The sequence below is a fragment of the Eumetopias jubatus genome, unplaced genomic scaffold (assembly GCF_037043125.1).
Source record: "Eumetopias jubatus isolate StellerSeaLion01/CBP00866 unplaced genomic scaffold, mEumJub1_p1.0 scaffold_7, whole genome shotgun sequence".
Lineage (NCBI taxonomy): Eukaryota > Metazoa > Chordata > Mammalia > Carnivora > Otariidae > Eumetopias > Eumetopias jubatus.
This window is the reverse complement of record NW_028274813.1, coordinates 135,664,704-135,678,771: the sequence shown is the minus strand read 5'-3', so window position 1 is coordinate 135,678,771 and position 14,068 is coordinate 135,664,704. Positions and strand designations below refer to the sequence as shown.

The 14,068-nt window shown below is 42.7% G+C and overlaps 1 protein-coding gene across 6 annotated transcripts in view; it reads right to left on the bottom strand.

Annotated features, from left to right (window-relative positions):
• Positions 1 to 212: 212 nt before the first annotated feature.
• The window catches only part of MEF2A (myocyte enhancer factor 2A), a 172,365-nt gene continuing 158,509 nt past the window's right edge, over positions 213 to 14,068 (bottom strand). For all 6 annotated transcript variants that reach the window (XM_088024962.1, XM_088024963.1, XM_028122784.2 and 3 more), the window contains 4 exons: positions 9,461 to 9,587; positions 5,644 to 5,770; positions 3,901 to 4,318; positions 213 to 1,241 (listed from right to left, as the gene is read on the bottom strand). In XM_088024962.1, the coding sequence (XP_087881088.1) occupies positions 3,964 to 4,318; positions 5,644 to 5,770; positions 9,461 to 9,587 (609 nt within the window). In that variant the 3' untranslated portion in view covers positions 213 to 1,241; positions 3,901 to 3,963. The remainder of the gene's footprint in view (positions 1,242 to 3,900; positions 4,319 to 5,643; positions 5,771 to 9,460; positions 9,588 to 14,068) is intronic.

Genomic DNA, 14,068 nt, shown 5'->3' with positions numbered 1-14,068 from the left:
GGCGGCCCAGGAGGGGAGTTCTCAGGAGCAGCTATGGGCGAGGCTGGCGAGACGCCGCCGCCGTTTCCTTGACTAAGCCTCAAAGTAAGTAAAGGGGATCTGCAGGTGGAAAAGGTCTTTGTGAGGGGAAAGGACAGGAGAGGCATCGTCGTGGGGGGCGGGGGGCAAGGGGGCGACTGGCGGCAAACATGACAGAGTCCGGAGTACACAGGAAAAGCCAGTCCGTCTTTACTGTAGTGAGTGCAGGATACAAATAGTTTACAACAACCTCTAGCATTTTCTTAACCATTTGATAAAAAGTTCACTATAATATTTATTGTATAATGAAGAAAAAACACATTCAGGGAAAAATTGAGATTAACTTATTTTTCTTAAAAGGTTCATCTCAAGGATGGCAACAAAGTCCAGCTTGTGCCGCCAAACGGTTTTACATGATCAAACCGTGTACAGCTTCTTGTGTGAACTGTTGACTACAAACATTTACCAAATACATAAATCTCTTTTTAAAAAAGCCATTTTAAATATAGCAAAGCAGTGTCTTCTTGCACAGCAAAGTGAAGAAAGTTTCTACAGAGAAATAAAAGTTTTACATTTGTAAAATCTTTTTCACATTCTAATCATCTAGCTTCTTATGATCCAATGCCAGGAGTTTTCTGGTTCCTTATTTACTATGTATTTCTTGTGCGCATGATGGTTAATACAGAAAATAGGTTAATGCTTTGTTAGTTGTCCTTACAGTTAGTTAAAGGAAATGGTAAAACATATATTGTTCTTTCAGAACAAACCCCTGATTTAGTCTCTAACACAATGGACATAATTAGGGCTCAAAAGATGGAGTTTCGATCGGGACCATCTGCAGACATACAATGGTGACTCTCACTCTCAATGTAGGACCGGTCAGCGCACTGAGGGAAGGACAGCTGTTGGAAACCGTACTCGAACCAGTGCGGTGTCCTCTAAGCTTTTTTTGTTTTTGTCTTTTAGTAATAAAATACTTCATCTGAAGGATAAAATTTTCTTGTGATGGTGTCATACAAAACACACGAGTCTAAAACGGTAAGAAAAGTCAGTTCTAAAGAAACACCATTCGTGTCTTCCCCACTCTGAGTTGGTTTCCACCAGGAGATGTGCATGTGTATGTGTTTGTACATGGAGTCTGGGTGAGGGGTGTCTGTCAAGTCCATACGCTCCAGGTCACACTGGGCAGACAGGAAAAGGGTTAACAGTCAAATATTCACTTCCTGAAAACGGAATACATTGTTACTTGGTCAGTGTAATTGAAATACAAACTCCGAGCCTCGTGTAATAGTATTTTAGAAAACAGTAGTTGTACTGATTATAAACCTGCATAGAAAGAAAGACTATTGAGATACAGTCAGAAAAGCCATCTCATAAGGCACACAAGAAAATAGACAGTAAATGCGAATGTGGTAACTCCTATTCCAATGTACAGCAGAAGTTCATGAACGTGCATGAATAGTAACGAAAGAATCACTTAACACTTTCAAAGCTATAAATGGTTTACAAAGTGGTAAGGATTATCTTGGAAATTCAGTGTTGGGAGACTGTCTTGTTTCCATCAGGTGTGACCTTATGAAGAAACGTGCCTGTATGCAGTTCAGTAAAGTACATTTTAAAGAGACACTAATCCTTTCTGAATAACAGCCCAATGGCCATCCTGATGGGAGGAGACAGCACGTCACCCTCCCTTTTTTTGGCCTCTATCGAAATTTACTACCCAAACTGTTCCTAAAACCGAATTCCATTTTGTAGCTGTGAACACCACAGGTTTCCCCTGTACCTAATACCCATGTGTCAGTCAGGAAATCTGGCTGATGATTTGTCACAAATAGCATATGAGGAAAATGTCAGAAGGAAGGCAATTTAGGGGGAAAAGCAAAATGTAAGTAAAAAATAAATTGTAGGTAGCTGCTCAACATTAAGTTTAAAATACAAAATAGCAGCAATGTTTAAACCCTTACTTTCAGTTTCTCAGGAAAGGGAGTATTTAAAAATCTATGATGAAAGATATACAGGACTTTGAATTTTGTTTGTGGCACAAGCCCAGGAAACGGACAAACCTGCCATCACGGCTTCGCTGTCTTCCCGGAGGAGGAAGGCCTCGTTCAAAGGCTAAGCTGAGTGCGGCCCAGGTTTCATGAGGATGGCGAGCCGTGCCGGCTAGCGATGGGCCCAGGAGAGAGCTTCTCCCCCCACCAAAGTGCCATTTCCATGCACAGAGAGTTGCGAAGGGTAGTGTCTTGTGACCAGCTGCATCGTTCTATTTCAGAGGGGCCAGGAAAAAAAGATCCCTTCCCCCACAAATATTTTTCCTAATCATTTACCACTTATAAAACCTTTGTGCTCATCTACTATTTTGCCATGTTCTCTAATATTAAATTAGGCCAGCTTTTTCTACTATATTTTTTTTCCTCACAAAAGGCAAGTTTTAAGTAATGCCTTATAAAATCTGTTACAACACATTTTATATTTATGCAAGATGAACTTAACACCAGTTTTTTTTTGCCACTTTGCTATTTATGTACACATATAAAATATATAATGATGCTCAACCCATACAGCACAAAGATTACAATGTAACATCACACATTCACCACCAGTGAGGGGAGAAACCCCTTTATACAATCCTCTGAAAAGACTGGGCTAATAATTAAAATCCAAAGTACAGTATATTTAACAAAATAGTAAATATTAAACAGTGAATACTCTACTTAATAAGGATCTCGCCTTTTCCCCCCAAATTGGCGGCAATCCACAAAAATATACTTTTTAATCTGGTGACCATACAATACATAGGTACTTACATCAAAGGTGATAATATATTTAAGATGCTATATACACAAAAGAGTTTGGCTCAACTTTTAATTTACATATAGAATAAGTGTTCATGGCTTTTTTTTTCCAAGGTTCTGCTTGCAAGATATTTTTGTTTTTTTTTTTTCCCCTCTTAAAATAAAACTAAAAAGTTAAAACAAGATAAAGCTATTCTCTTAAAAAAAAAGTTACAACATACAGCTTTGGCTTATATAAATAATTCATAGCAGAATGTGTTCAAAAGTAGTGAATATAATTTTATATATAGTCATCAATTCATAAGGGTGTTTTCTTTCATATAAAATATACATGAGCTAAAATCAGTTTAAGATATGAATGTAAAAAGAAACTTCTGACATAGTCCAATTATAACTTAATATATTAATTTATTTTGTTAATGCTCTATATTTCTAGGCTAGTATTTTCTGAATATCTCATGCGTGTTTTCTACTCTCTCTCTTTTTTATTAGCTAAAGATCACTTCTTTGACCCAATACATTTTTGCACGTGCAAAACAGTTATGTGTGGGGCTTTTTTGTTTTTTTTTTGTTTTTTTTTTAAATATCAACAGCCCTTCCCATGCACCCCTCTGCAACAGAGACCCATGCCAGGCTGGGTAATTAATATAAATGACATTTTATGTACAGTATTGCTTTCTTGGTTCCTGCTTTTCTACTGCTCTGTTCTACAAAGCATTTTTCTTAAGTAACTACAGTCACTGCACAGTTAAATAAAACAAGTAGGGGCCCTCTAGGTTTCTGCAAGCTAGTGTGGGAGAATTATATATGGGTACACGTTTCTCTGCAAAAACTGGTTATCTTATGAAACAAGTAGTCCAAAGAAGTGCCAGACTAGATTCTGCCTACAGGGCGCTTTGTTTGCCATGGGACGCACATCTGCAGATCTACGAGGCAGGTAAGTGCCCGATTCTGTATGCAACACACACACACACACACACACACACACACACACACACACACACTCACGCCCACATACATATATATATAAAGGGATATATATGTATGTATGTACATATAAATATAGTTAACTCATGTCCTTATTTACCGATGTAGATATGTAGGGCAGTTCGCTGCAGGATCATGAAGTACTAACACCAGCCCGGGAGCCTTAGGTCACCCACGCGTCCATCCTCATTCGCTTGACAGAAGGGCTTTCTCTGTCCTCCGTGGTGGGGGGCCGGCCAAGCACGATTGGAGAATGGAAGTCGCCCCGTGGGTCCTCCCGGTCACTACCATCATAGGAGCTGCTCGAGCTGCTCAGACTGTCCACAGGGGAGCGCCCCATTTCCTGCCGGGGCTGCGGGGGCTGCGGGGGCTGGGGGGGCGGCGGCTGCGGCGGCTGCGGCTGGAAGCCTGACGGGGTCATTCGATCCCGGGGAGGTGAAATTGGTTCTGACTTAATGTTGATGTTCTGGTTGGTATTAATGGATAAATTCGAACCCTGAGATAACTGCCCTCCAGCACTGAAGGAAAGAAAAGATGTTAGATGGTGGGTGAGTGCATCTGCATCACCGGAATGGTACTGCAGCCACCGCCCGACTGGAAGCCCGTCAGAATTCCCAAGGACTGCCTTTAATGCCCTCTCTGTGGAAGGAAAAAAATGCCCAGGACGGTGGAGAGCTTTGGGGGCTAGTTCCCCTGGCCACGGCCTGGGTCCTTCTGCAGGGGAAGGAGCCGAAACTGTGCATCTGCGGCTGCGCGGGGAGCAGAAGGGGAGGGAAGGACACCGGCCCTGCACACGGCTTCCTCTCTGCTCTGGCCCTGGGACAGGCGCAGCTCATCTGTGCGCACAGCAACGCGAAGGCCGTCACCTGACCCTATTTTCCAGGGGAGGAAACCGCCTCGGAAGGCTAACTTGCTCAGAGCAGCAGTGTGTGTACAGGCTTCTCCTGGAGGCCAAACCGTTGCCGCTTGCCATGTGTTCATTTAGGACGAACAGACCCCCCTGAGAGCCAACGGGCAAAGAAAATCAAAGAAGGAAACGCTCCTTGGCTTTCTCCGCAGACTGGAGGAGAGGAACAGCAGGGGTGGGGTATCGTGTGTGTGAATCCAGCTACTGGGGTTCATGTGGTTGATCCCAACCCGCTGCACACACTGAACCTCACCAAGAAGAGTTCAACAAAGAGAACATTCCTTATGGACAGGGTGAGGGCACACCAGGGAGATGAGGTTACAGTGGTGCCCAGGGGGTATCCGAGAGTGCTAGCAGGAGGGAGAACCAGGATGACGGCATAGGCAGAGGAGAGCCTCTCAGAAGGGGGGGGGGCACAACAGCAGACCCAGTTGGCTTCCATGAGGGTTGGCTGTTTATTTTCCTATTCCCTTTGTGCACGGACACCACCAAAGCAAAAAAAAAAAAAGTGTGTGTGTGGGGGGCGTGGGCCTGAATACCTTTAGCTGCCTTTCTTCCAACACTGGAATCAGATGTAGAGGTGGGGAAGGAGGGGTGGGACTGGGTGGCTTAATGGTTGGCTGGTAGGTAGAAGGGAGGTGCAGGTGGGAGACGTCTGTGCCTCAGGACCCTTTGGTTACTATTTTGAGTCTCTCTACCTCCCCAGAAGAGAAGCCTTGCTCCCCAGATCTCTTCAGGGAATGCCTAGTTTGATCAGTGTCCAAGTTATTATCTAGAATCACATAAAGGAAATATTTTCTCCAAACACTGTACCACGTAAAAAAGAAATTCTAGGACAGTCACATGACAGTAAACAGCACAAAAGACTGTAACCGATAGAAAAATAAAGTGCACGGGCTGGGAGGAGAGAGTCAGAGACAATTTCTAGGTACTCACACCAGAGAGCTGAGGGCTGCTTGTCCTAAATGGTGCTGCTGCCAGGCCGACACCTGTCCCAGAGACAGCATGCCCGGGGGGTTGAAGCCCTGCAGGGCCGACAGGTCCGCACTAGTCAGCGAGTAATCTAGGACAAGGGAAGAAGTATTACTCATGTGTGGGCGAGAAGGCCCACGCAAATCCGTTTTTCACAGAGTAGCTCCAAAAGTTCCCCGGTTCAAAGAAGCCAGGTACTTCCTAACATAAAACACACAGGTCTGAACCCACAATAGTTTTTCTTTGGGGAGGTTTACAGGTCCTAGCTGCATTTGCTTGTCTGGGATTATCTCAATAAAGTCAGTCTCAACTCTGTACTACATGTTTACAGTTTCCTAGCTCACAAAAGTTGAGATCCTTTTTCCACACTTGTACAGAGAAATAATGACAGGGCCATCGCTAAGGGACATGCGTATGCAGCTGTCATCTTACACATGCCCATCGCTCCCTGGCCCCCCGAAAAAGGAGCAACAGATGGGACAGAGCCTCGATCAGCAGCTCTTCTCTTCTTGAACTACCGGGGAGCAGGAAGGACACAGCACCCCTTCTCGTGCGGGGCCAAGCTCGGGGGCCTGGAGCAAATGTTAGCAATGACTGATGAATGGCGGTCGTTCACAGTACAGGGCTGTCAAAGATCCCGGACTGCGTGCAACGCAACTTCAAGTTCATGAAAAAACTTACGTGTGACAAGAGTATAGTAGAGAATATAGCTCATTTTCTCTGAATGCCTCAGTCATAATCACTTTGGCCAAGACTCAGGACATTAGGTATCATTCACACATCAAGCTATTTCAGTTCTTCATTAACACTTCTCTTTTCCCATTTAGTTTTGAAGAGAGGTGGCAAAAACTCTTCTACTTTTTACTGCTTTCTCATGTCTCAAGAGAGGTATTTAAAGAAGCTGGTCTTCCTAGTGAATTAACACTAATAAAAAAGGGACCGAGTGGCAAGAACATAGCTGGTGCTTAGGACTCTGCCAGCCTCTACACTCCGCTCATGCCATGATCTCCGACTGCCTCATCCACTCCCCGAGGCGGCGGCACAGGGGGTCCCGCACACTGGTGCCTTCCACAGTGCCCCCTGCAGCCCCCAACTCTCTCTCTACCTCTAGGTCCTCCCAACTACCTACTTGGTATGCCCATTTGGGTGTCTCTCCGAACACCTCAAATCTGACACCCGAACTGGCCCCCTCATCCCCTCCAAACCTGCTCCTTATCTTCATAAACAGCACCGATACGCACCTGGTTGCCCGTGCCAGAAACCTGTGAGTGTTCTTGATACTTCTCTCCTACCCACCACCACCCACCAAGGCCGGTCTGTTCTCCGTGTTGTCTCTCAAACCTGCCCGTTTTGCCAGCTCTCCTGCCACCGCGCTCGTCTAAGCCATCAGGATCCACTACTTCAGGCACCATGCCGGCCTCCCGAGTGGTCTCCTGGCATGCAGTTTTGCCCCATGAACACTAGCCAAAGTGATCTTAAAGTAACAAATATGCTCCAGGTACCTCTCTGCCTCAAACTTTCTGGCTTCCCAGTGCTCCCAGTATCCAAAATCTTCAACATGGCCTATAAATTGTTACTTACCTCTATAGTTTCAACTCTACACACCCTGCTACCTACCCCCATCCCTCCAGCCATGCTCCGGTCTGCTAGCCTTTGTACACAGTGCTCCCTCTCCCTGGAACATTCTTCCTGCTCTGCCCAGCTGAATCACGTGTGCCCCTTTAGTGAAGCTTCAGGTAGCTCTTCACACGACTATAATAAATGATTCTTAGAGCTATCAGTCCCGTGTCTTTCTCCACTGGCAACCATACACTCTTGTGTGCCTGGCCCAGTACCTGCCACATAGCAAGTACTCAACAAGTATGTGTTGAATGGATGCGCGAGCCCGTCTGTGAAGCTGGGTGTGACCTAACTGATGGGCATTAGGAAGTATCTGGGATTCCTCCACATAAAAACTGTTGTGCTTCCTGAAATGTCGCTCATATCTTCATCCCTTTCCTGACCATTTGGCCTGAGTTTGACTCTATGTCCAGAAAGGCAGATGACATTCTACAGAAAGATGAAAACGGACATGTGTTTAAAAAGGGCAACTAAATACAGTAAAAATAATAGTTTAAAATTAAGCCAAATACATGCTCCAAAAAAGAGCACAGAGACCAAGTCAGTTAAAAGAAGGAATGAGACTGAGGCCAAGGGACTGATAGTTTTGAGAGAATGGGACTCTGTTTTTATGTTATGGTAATTCCCTCTGGACTTTTAAAAAACAAGTTCTTGCTAATCCAATAGCATGTCTAAAAGCATGCACAGTGCAACGTCTGCGTATACGGGAAAACCTGTCATGAAGTGCTCAGGAAACTGCTCTCGCTTCGAACCAGTTCAAGCCCCATCTTTGCCGCCGGTGCTCCTCTGAACCTTTCAGCTCGTACGTGTCCCTCCTTCCTCACGTTCTCAAGAGTGCAAGCTGCTAAGCTCAGCCACTCCGGACTTCACCTCCAGAGCTGCCACCTCAGGTACATCCTGTCTCCCTAGCTGGCATGAATCTGGGACAGAAGCTCCGTCCCTGGCATACTGTCACTCATACAGCTAATGATCACTGCAAGGACACAGAATTTCTATGGATGTGTTATCTCTTGCTTTACTCTACATTTGCACTTAGATTTGGACATTTTTTCATATTGATTGTTAGAGAAGGTAGTGGACATTTTCCTAAGAGGCTTTCTTTTTTCAACAAAACCTTTTAAAATTCTGTTTTAAATGAACTACATGGAATTAAAGTGACAATCAAATGTATCAATGGCCTCAGGGAGCTTCAGACAGCAGTTTGAAAGCACCATGCTAAAGCATTTACTCTGAAGTCTAAAATTAGATGATTTTTATTATAGTCTACTTAGAAGAATCATGAAAGGATGAATGCCCTGCACTGCAGTCTGAATAACTGACAAGGTATCATTTAACTATTTCCTTCTTTCCTTCTTTCTTTGAAGCATCAGGTGTTTGGCTCAGCGGGTGAGAAAGCGAAACCACACATGCCGGCCTTCGGCCTTCTCCTCAGAATGGCTAATCTGGAAGAAACCTGCTGCACGTTGGGCCTCTGCAGACAGCCTGCATGGCTAAGAGCACCCCTCCGATCACTCAGCAGTGCTAACTTTGCCTACCAAACCCCCGAAACAGGGTATTTTAAAATGAAATGTCTAAATAAACATAAATGAGTGAGAAGCTCCTCTCACAAGGGAGGAGTGAGTGGCTCTGAGGAGAAACAAGAAAGGTCCTGGTTTGGCAAATAAGGCACAAAGGACAGAAACAAAACCAGGTAGTTACATAGAGGAAAACGCAACCTGCCTGGCGCAGCTACACATCTGCCACATTCTGGAGCCCTGAGTTCCAGGGGATTCCGTCTTTCCCCCAGTGGGTTAACACAGCATGAGAAAACTGTCTCCCTTCACCAGCCTGGAGGAGTGGGATACTGTGTGATGAGGCATGACAGAGAAAATGCCAAGCAGCAGTCTCTCATCCTCCCTGGCTTAACATACAGGCCATAATTCTGGGAACAGCTACCTGTTTCTTTGTCAAGGGTAAGTAAAAGATGACATTGGAAAATCATTCTACAGTGTTTTTGTACATTTTTCAAAACTAACCTTTGTTTTTTAATAAACTCAAATGTGAACTGAAAGAACTGCAAATAATTTATTTTAATCAATATACTTTTAAAAAAATCACAGAAGCACACGTTGATCACAAAACAAAGACCTAAAATCCACACAAGGCAAGAGAGCAGGCTCACCAGTGTTGTAGGCGGTCGGCATGGCTGAGTACACGAGTCCCTGCGGAGGCAAGCTCGGGGTGGTCACAGACACGACTGGGGTAGCTAGAGGCTGAGTGGCTTGAGAACTGCTTATCCTCTGGGTATTCTGTGAGAGATAGAAAAAAGTGTCATTATTTGAGTATTTATATTCAGGCTTAGTATTTTAAAAATAACATTCAATTTAAAAGTGACATTTTTCACAGTTTTATGATGTGAATGTCATTACTTCTTAAAGTAGTGATGATGTGAAAAAAACCTTAAAGATACTAATGGGAACAACTAAATATTTAATTTCAAGGGACATAGTTGTACATTAATTATTCATTTTCCCTCGTCTTTCATAGTGTTTACTGATGGCAAGGATATATCCTTAAAACAGAAACTTGCATTATGGGCGAGAATGCTTTGATGTGTTACCATAAAGGAGGACTTGCTGGCTCTACAAACACCACACCAGGCTGCCCAAAATCAAACATCTAGGTTTTCGACACTTGAGGAGAGCCAAAAGTCATTTGTATACTGAGAGTGTTAAGTCCATGAGTTTAGGGATCAAAACTACTTGTATTTGCAGCACTCACATGTTAACGTGGTGTTAAGTCTTGGCATCCTGAAGTACCCCTTGCTTTCAGTTTTCCTGCCCTGCGATCCTGCAGTTGCTACACACACATACACACTCCGAGTGCCCCGCCCCCAAACATGCTCAGCCTCCCCCACGGTCACCACCACCCACCCGGTGACCTATTTCTTGGCAGCAGGTTCAGATATGCTTCCCTGCACAGGCTCCCGACTCTTCCGAAAGAGAGGCTTTGCGTAGAGAGCTTGTGACTAACGTACTTTTCGTAGGACTGCGAATGGAGCAATATTAAATGCTTGCTGACTGACTCCATCTACACAGTATCCTATCCACACTGGGAATGAATTTAAAAAAACCAACTACTGAATAATCAAGTCAGCTTGAGATGGCCACTCCCCTACGTGTCGGGGGATGACAGCACCTTCTCACTGGAGGGGTTTCAGGGAACGCTCCAAAACCAAGTTCAGACGAAGAGAACAGACTCCATGATCCATGGGGTCAGCACCCAAGAAGGCCAAAGCACAACTACTCCAGGGTTATTTATATATATATATATATATATATATATATGTACGTATGTATGTGTGTGTGTATATTTAATGAAGAAGTTACAGCCTGATAATGACATTTGGGGGTCTAAGCCGTATCAGTGAAAGTACCATTCGGTGCCCTTGAGGTTATAAAGAGACAGAGTGTGATTCCCTCTCACCAGTTTTCCCTCTCACCACTTCCAAAGGGTAATCAGATGAGGGCCTTTGGCTAGATTTAGATACTTGAATGTTAATCATCTCAGTTTATTTCATTAGTTTGTATTTTCCACCCAGTCTTAAGTTTCTATTCTAATTAAGAAAGACCATTCAGGATGTGGTCATGCACCTGAGTTTTTGTCCCAAATTCACTACTTCCTAAGCAGGGGGATCATTTCACCTTTCTGAACCTGTTTGTACAGCAGGGAAGACAGTGATCTTTGTGCTGCCGGCCTTGCGCACTACTGTGAAGCTCTAGTGAGCCAAGAGTTGGGAAGTGCTTTGGTAACTCAAGTACTACACGAATATAAGATAGTATCCTTAAACAATCTTCCCAAGAAACCCTCTGGCCCAAGATTTCTACATAACTGGTGGGACAAATTTCTATATAACTTCGGAGCCACAGGTATGACCCCTGGAGCAACCATGGGGTACAGTTGCTTTAGAACAGCAAGGCTTCTTAAGGAATGTCAGCAGCCTGCCTCTCACCAGAAGAGTCTTTAGTGGAGGCTCCAAGGCACCTGTTTTTCCTCACTTCGGGTCAGAGCCATCCAGGATTTCAAACCAATCTGAACAACTTCCTAAATGCTAACAGACTGGGATTATATTTTGGTTCTGACCACAAAGCTCTGCCTTTAAAACTGATTGAGTTTTACAGTCTGAATCAGCTTAAGTTTTAAAGACTATGAACTGTTTACAGTTTTTGGTTATGTCTTTGTTTCTTAATTACAAATATTTTTTATTTCATTTTGTAGTTTTCAAAGATTTAGAGAAATTTATCTTTGAGACTCTCTAACTGGGGGGTGAACTTTAAGTGGGTGGAAGTCAGTGCATGGTAAGTGGGAATACACTTTCATCTCAGCATCGTTAATAATCTTAATGAATTTTTCAGGTAGAGATATACTTTGGACTTAATCTAAGATTTGATCACTGAAAACTCAAGAGTCAGATAGTAGGCAAAAGAACACAGCATGACCCAGTTTGGCCTGGCTCTATCCATGCCAGGACTTCATTTCCATGGCAATCTCCTGGCACGGCCTCATGTGTGTAATAGTGAATGCCAATACATCGGTTCCATGCGTCAAAGCTCCTAATCTCAATGGCACTGATCTTTCTGAGAAGGAGACTTGTGGGACCACTAGAGGGCAACATACTGCTACAGAATTGAAAGGAAGCATTTGTGACAACTTTCTAAGGGTAAACAGTCAAAGACAAATTATTTTATCTTGAATTATAAACTTCCATTTTCTAATTATTACCGTATCACTAAGTATCTCCCCAGAAGAAAGTCTAAATCTGCACATGATATAATCCAATACCACAACTGATGGCAGACTAGTACATTTTAGTTTACTAAATACAAAACCACATCTAAAACTGTGAGTGATCACAAGGTTAAAGAATGATCTCTTATTTTAAGGACAGAGCACAGACAACCTTATCTAAAAAGACACAAACTGTGCAGAACACACCAGCATGCATATATGTGTAATAGTAAAACATAAGTAAAACCAACAGATGCCTCTCCCCCCATGCTCTCATGCAATCTGAACCCTTGTCCGTGCTACAAACTAAACGTTTTCAAGTTTTTTCCCTTTAAAGCCACTAATTAGCAACTGACTTTGAATTTATATGATCATTTCTGTGAATTTTGGGTTTTAGTTCCCAAAGAAGAGAGAGTTATTTTTAGTTAAATTTATTTTCTAGAAGAAAAGCCAATAGGAATCATTTGTTTTAAGAAAAAAGGTAATAGCTACTTTTAACAGAGTATGTCCTGATAGAAAAAAATAAATTTGTATATATTAAATTACAGATATTCCTTTTAGCAAACAGGGAACCCCCCCTTATGGTTCAGATCGTCTCATGCAGTATGAAATAATTCCAACTCTGAAAAAGGTGACCTCACCAAAAATGATGTAATCTTTTTGAAAGAAAGAGAAATAACACAAGACCATGTGTTACAATCTGAGGAACTTTGAGGGTGAAGTCATTTTCTAAAAATATGTTAATAATCTGGGGAACTATATAAGGTATTTTGTATCTTTTCTTAAAAAAAAATCTGTAACAAGTGTCTTGTGATCATTGACAGCTATTGTTTTTAAAGGCTCTGTTCCAATGTTCCCTCCAACAAACAAAATGGGTCAAGATATATAATTATAAAATAGAAAAACAAGATGGACTCTGTAGTACCAGTAGCTTGGTTCAGGAATTAAAGGTGCTCAGATAGTGTTTAAGAACAACAAGAAAAACTGTAACAAAGGGAACACTGGTTAGATAAAAACATTTAAGAGAATTAGTACTTTCTAGATCTTTTGCAACTCCCTTCAAGCAGAAACGCACACTCACCAACTCCAATTCCTCTTCCTCCGACTGCACTCAGCACATGAGAGGGATACGAGAGTTACTAAGACTGTTGATACTCAAAAATAAAATATTTCTTTAGAAAAACATGTTATTTGGACACTAGTAGTTGCCTGGACCCCTAAAGAAATGATTAAATATATGCAATGAATACAGATATAAATTATTTATTGTCTCTCCACTGGGAACGGATTTCAGAAGAAAGATTGTTTTAGTCAGGCCAGACTTTAAAGCTGTCCCTGCTCCCCGGCTTAGTCTGCTCCTGCGTCGGCCTCACCCGCACACGGCCAGGCAATTGCAACCATTTTTAAAAGGAGTTCCTCATCATAATCCCAATTTATACCTGAAACTTTGAGAACACTTCATCCTCCCATCCCTAGCCTACCTGGTCACACATGTCCATTATTAAATATCTTCTAGATGTGTGCTCTTTGGTTGGCAGGAATTATTTTGTTTTCTTATTTCCCACCGCAGCTAGCACAGTGTTATGAAACAACAAGAACTCAAACATTGGTTAATAACAGTTTTGAATAACAAAGACTGAGATGCAAATACAGCTTTCATATGTATAATTTCACTGCAGAAAAACAACATGTATGAAGCAAATGAGACTGGAAGAAAAATAAACTGATAAATCATGTCCAGAAAAGAAATGAAGGACACATATTTATTTGTTCCTTTTCTCTAAGCATTTAGAAAATACTAATAGGCTAGAAATAATCGACTAACTAGTGCTTTCTTATTTTACTTGAAGAAGTCAAGCTTTTCTGTCAATCTATGGAAGGTGTCTTTATAAACATCATTGATAGAGGAAACCCCAATCTGAAAGCCAGTTTACCTGCAAACAAACTGTAAAATAGGCAGGCTGGTTATCTACTCTGAAAAACAATCACCTGGCCTACAATT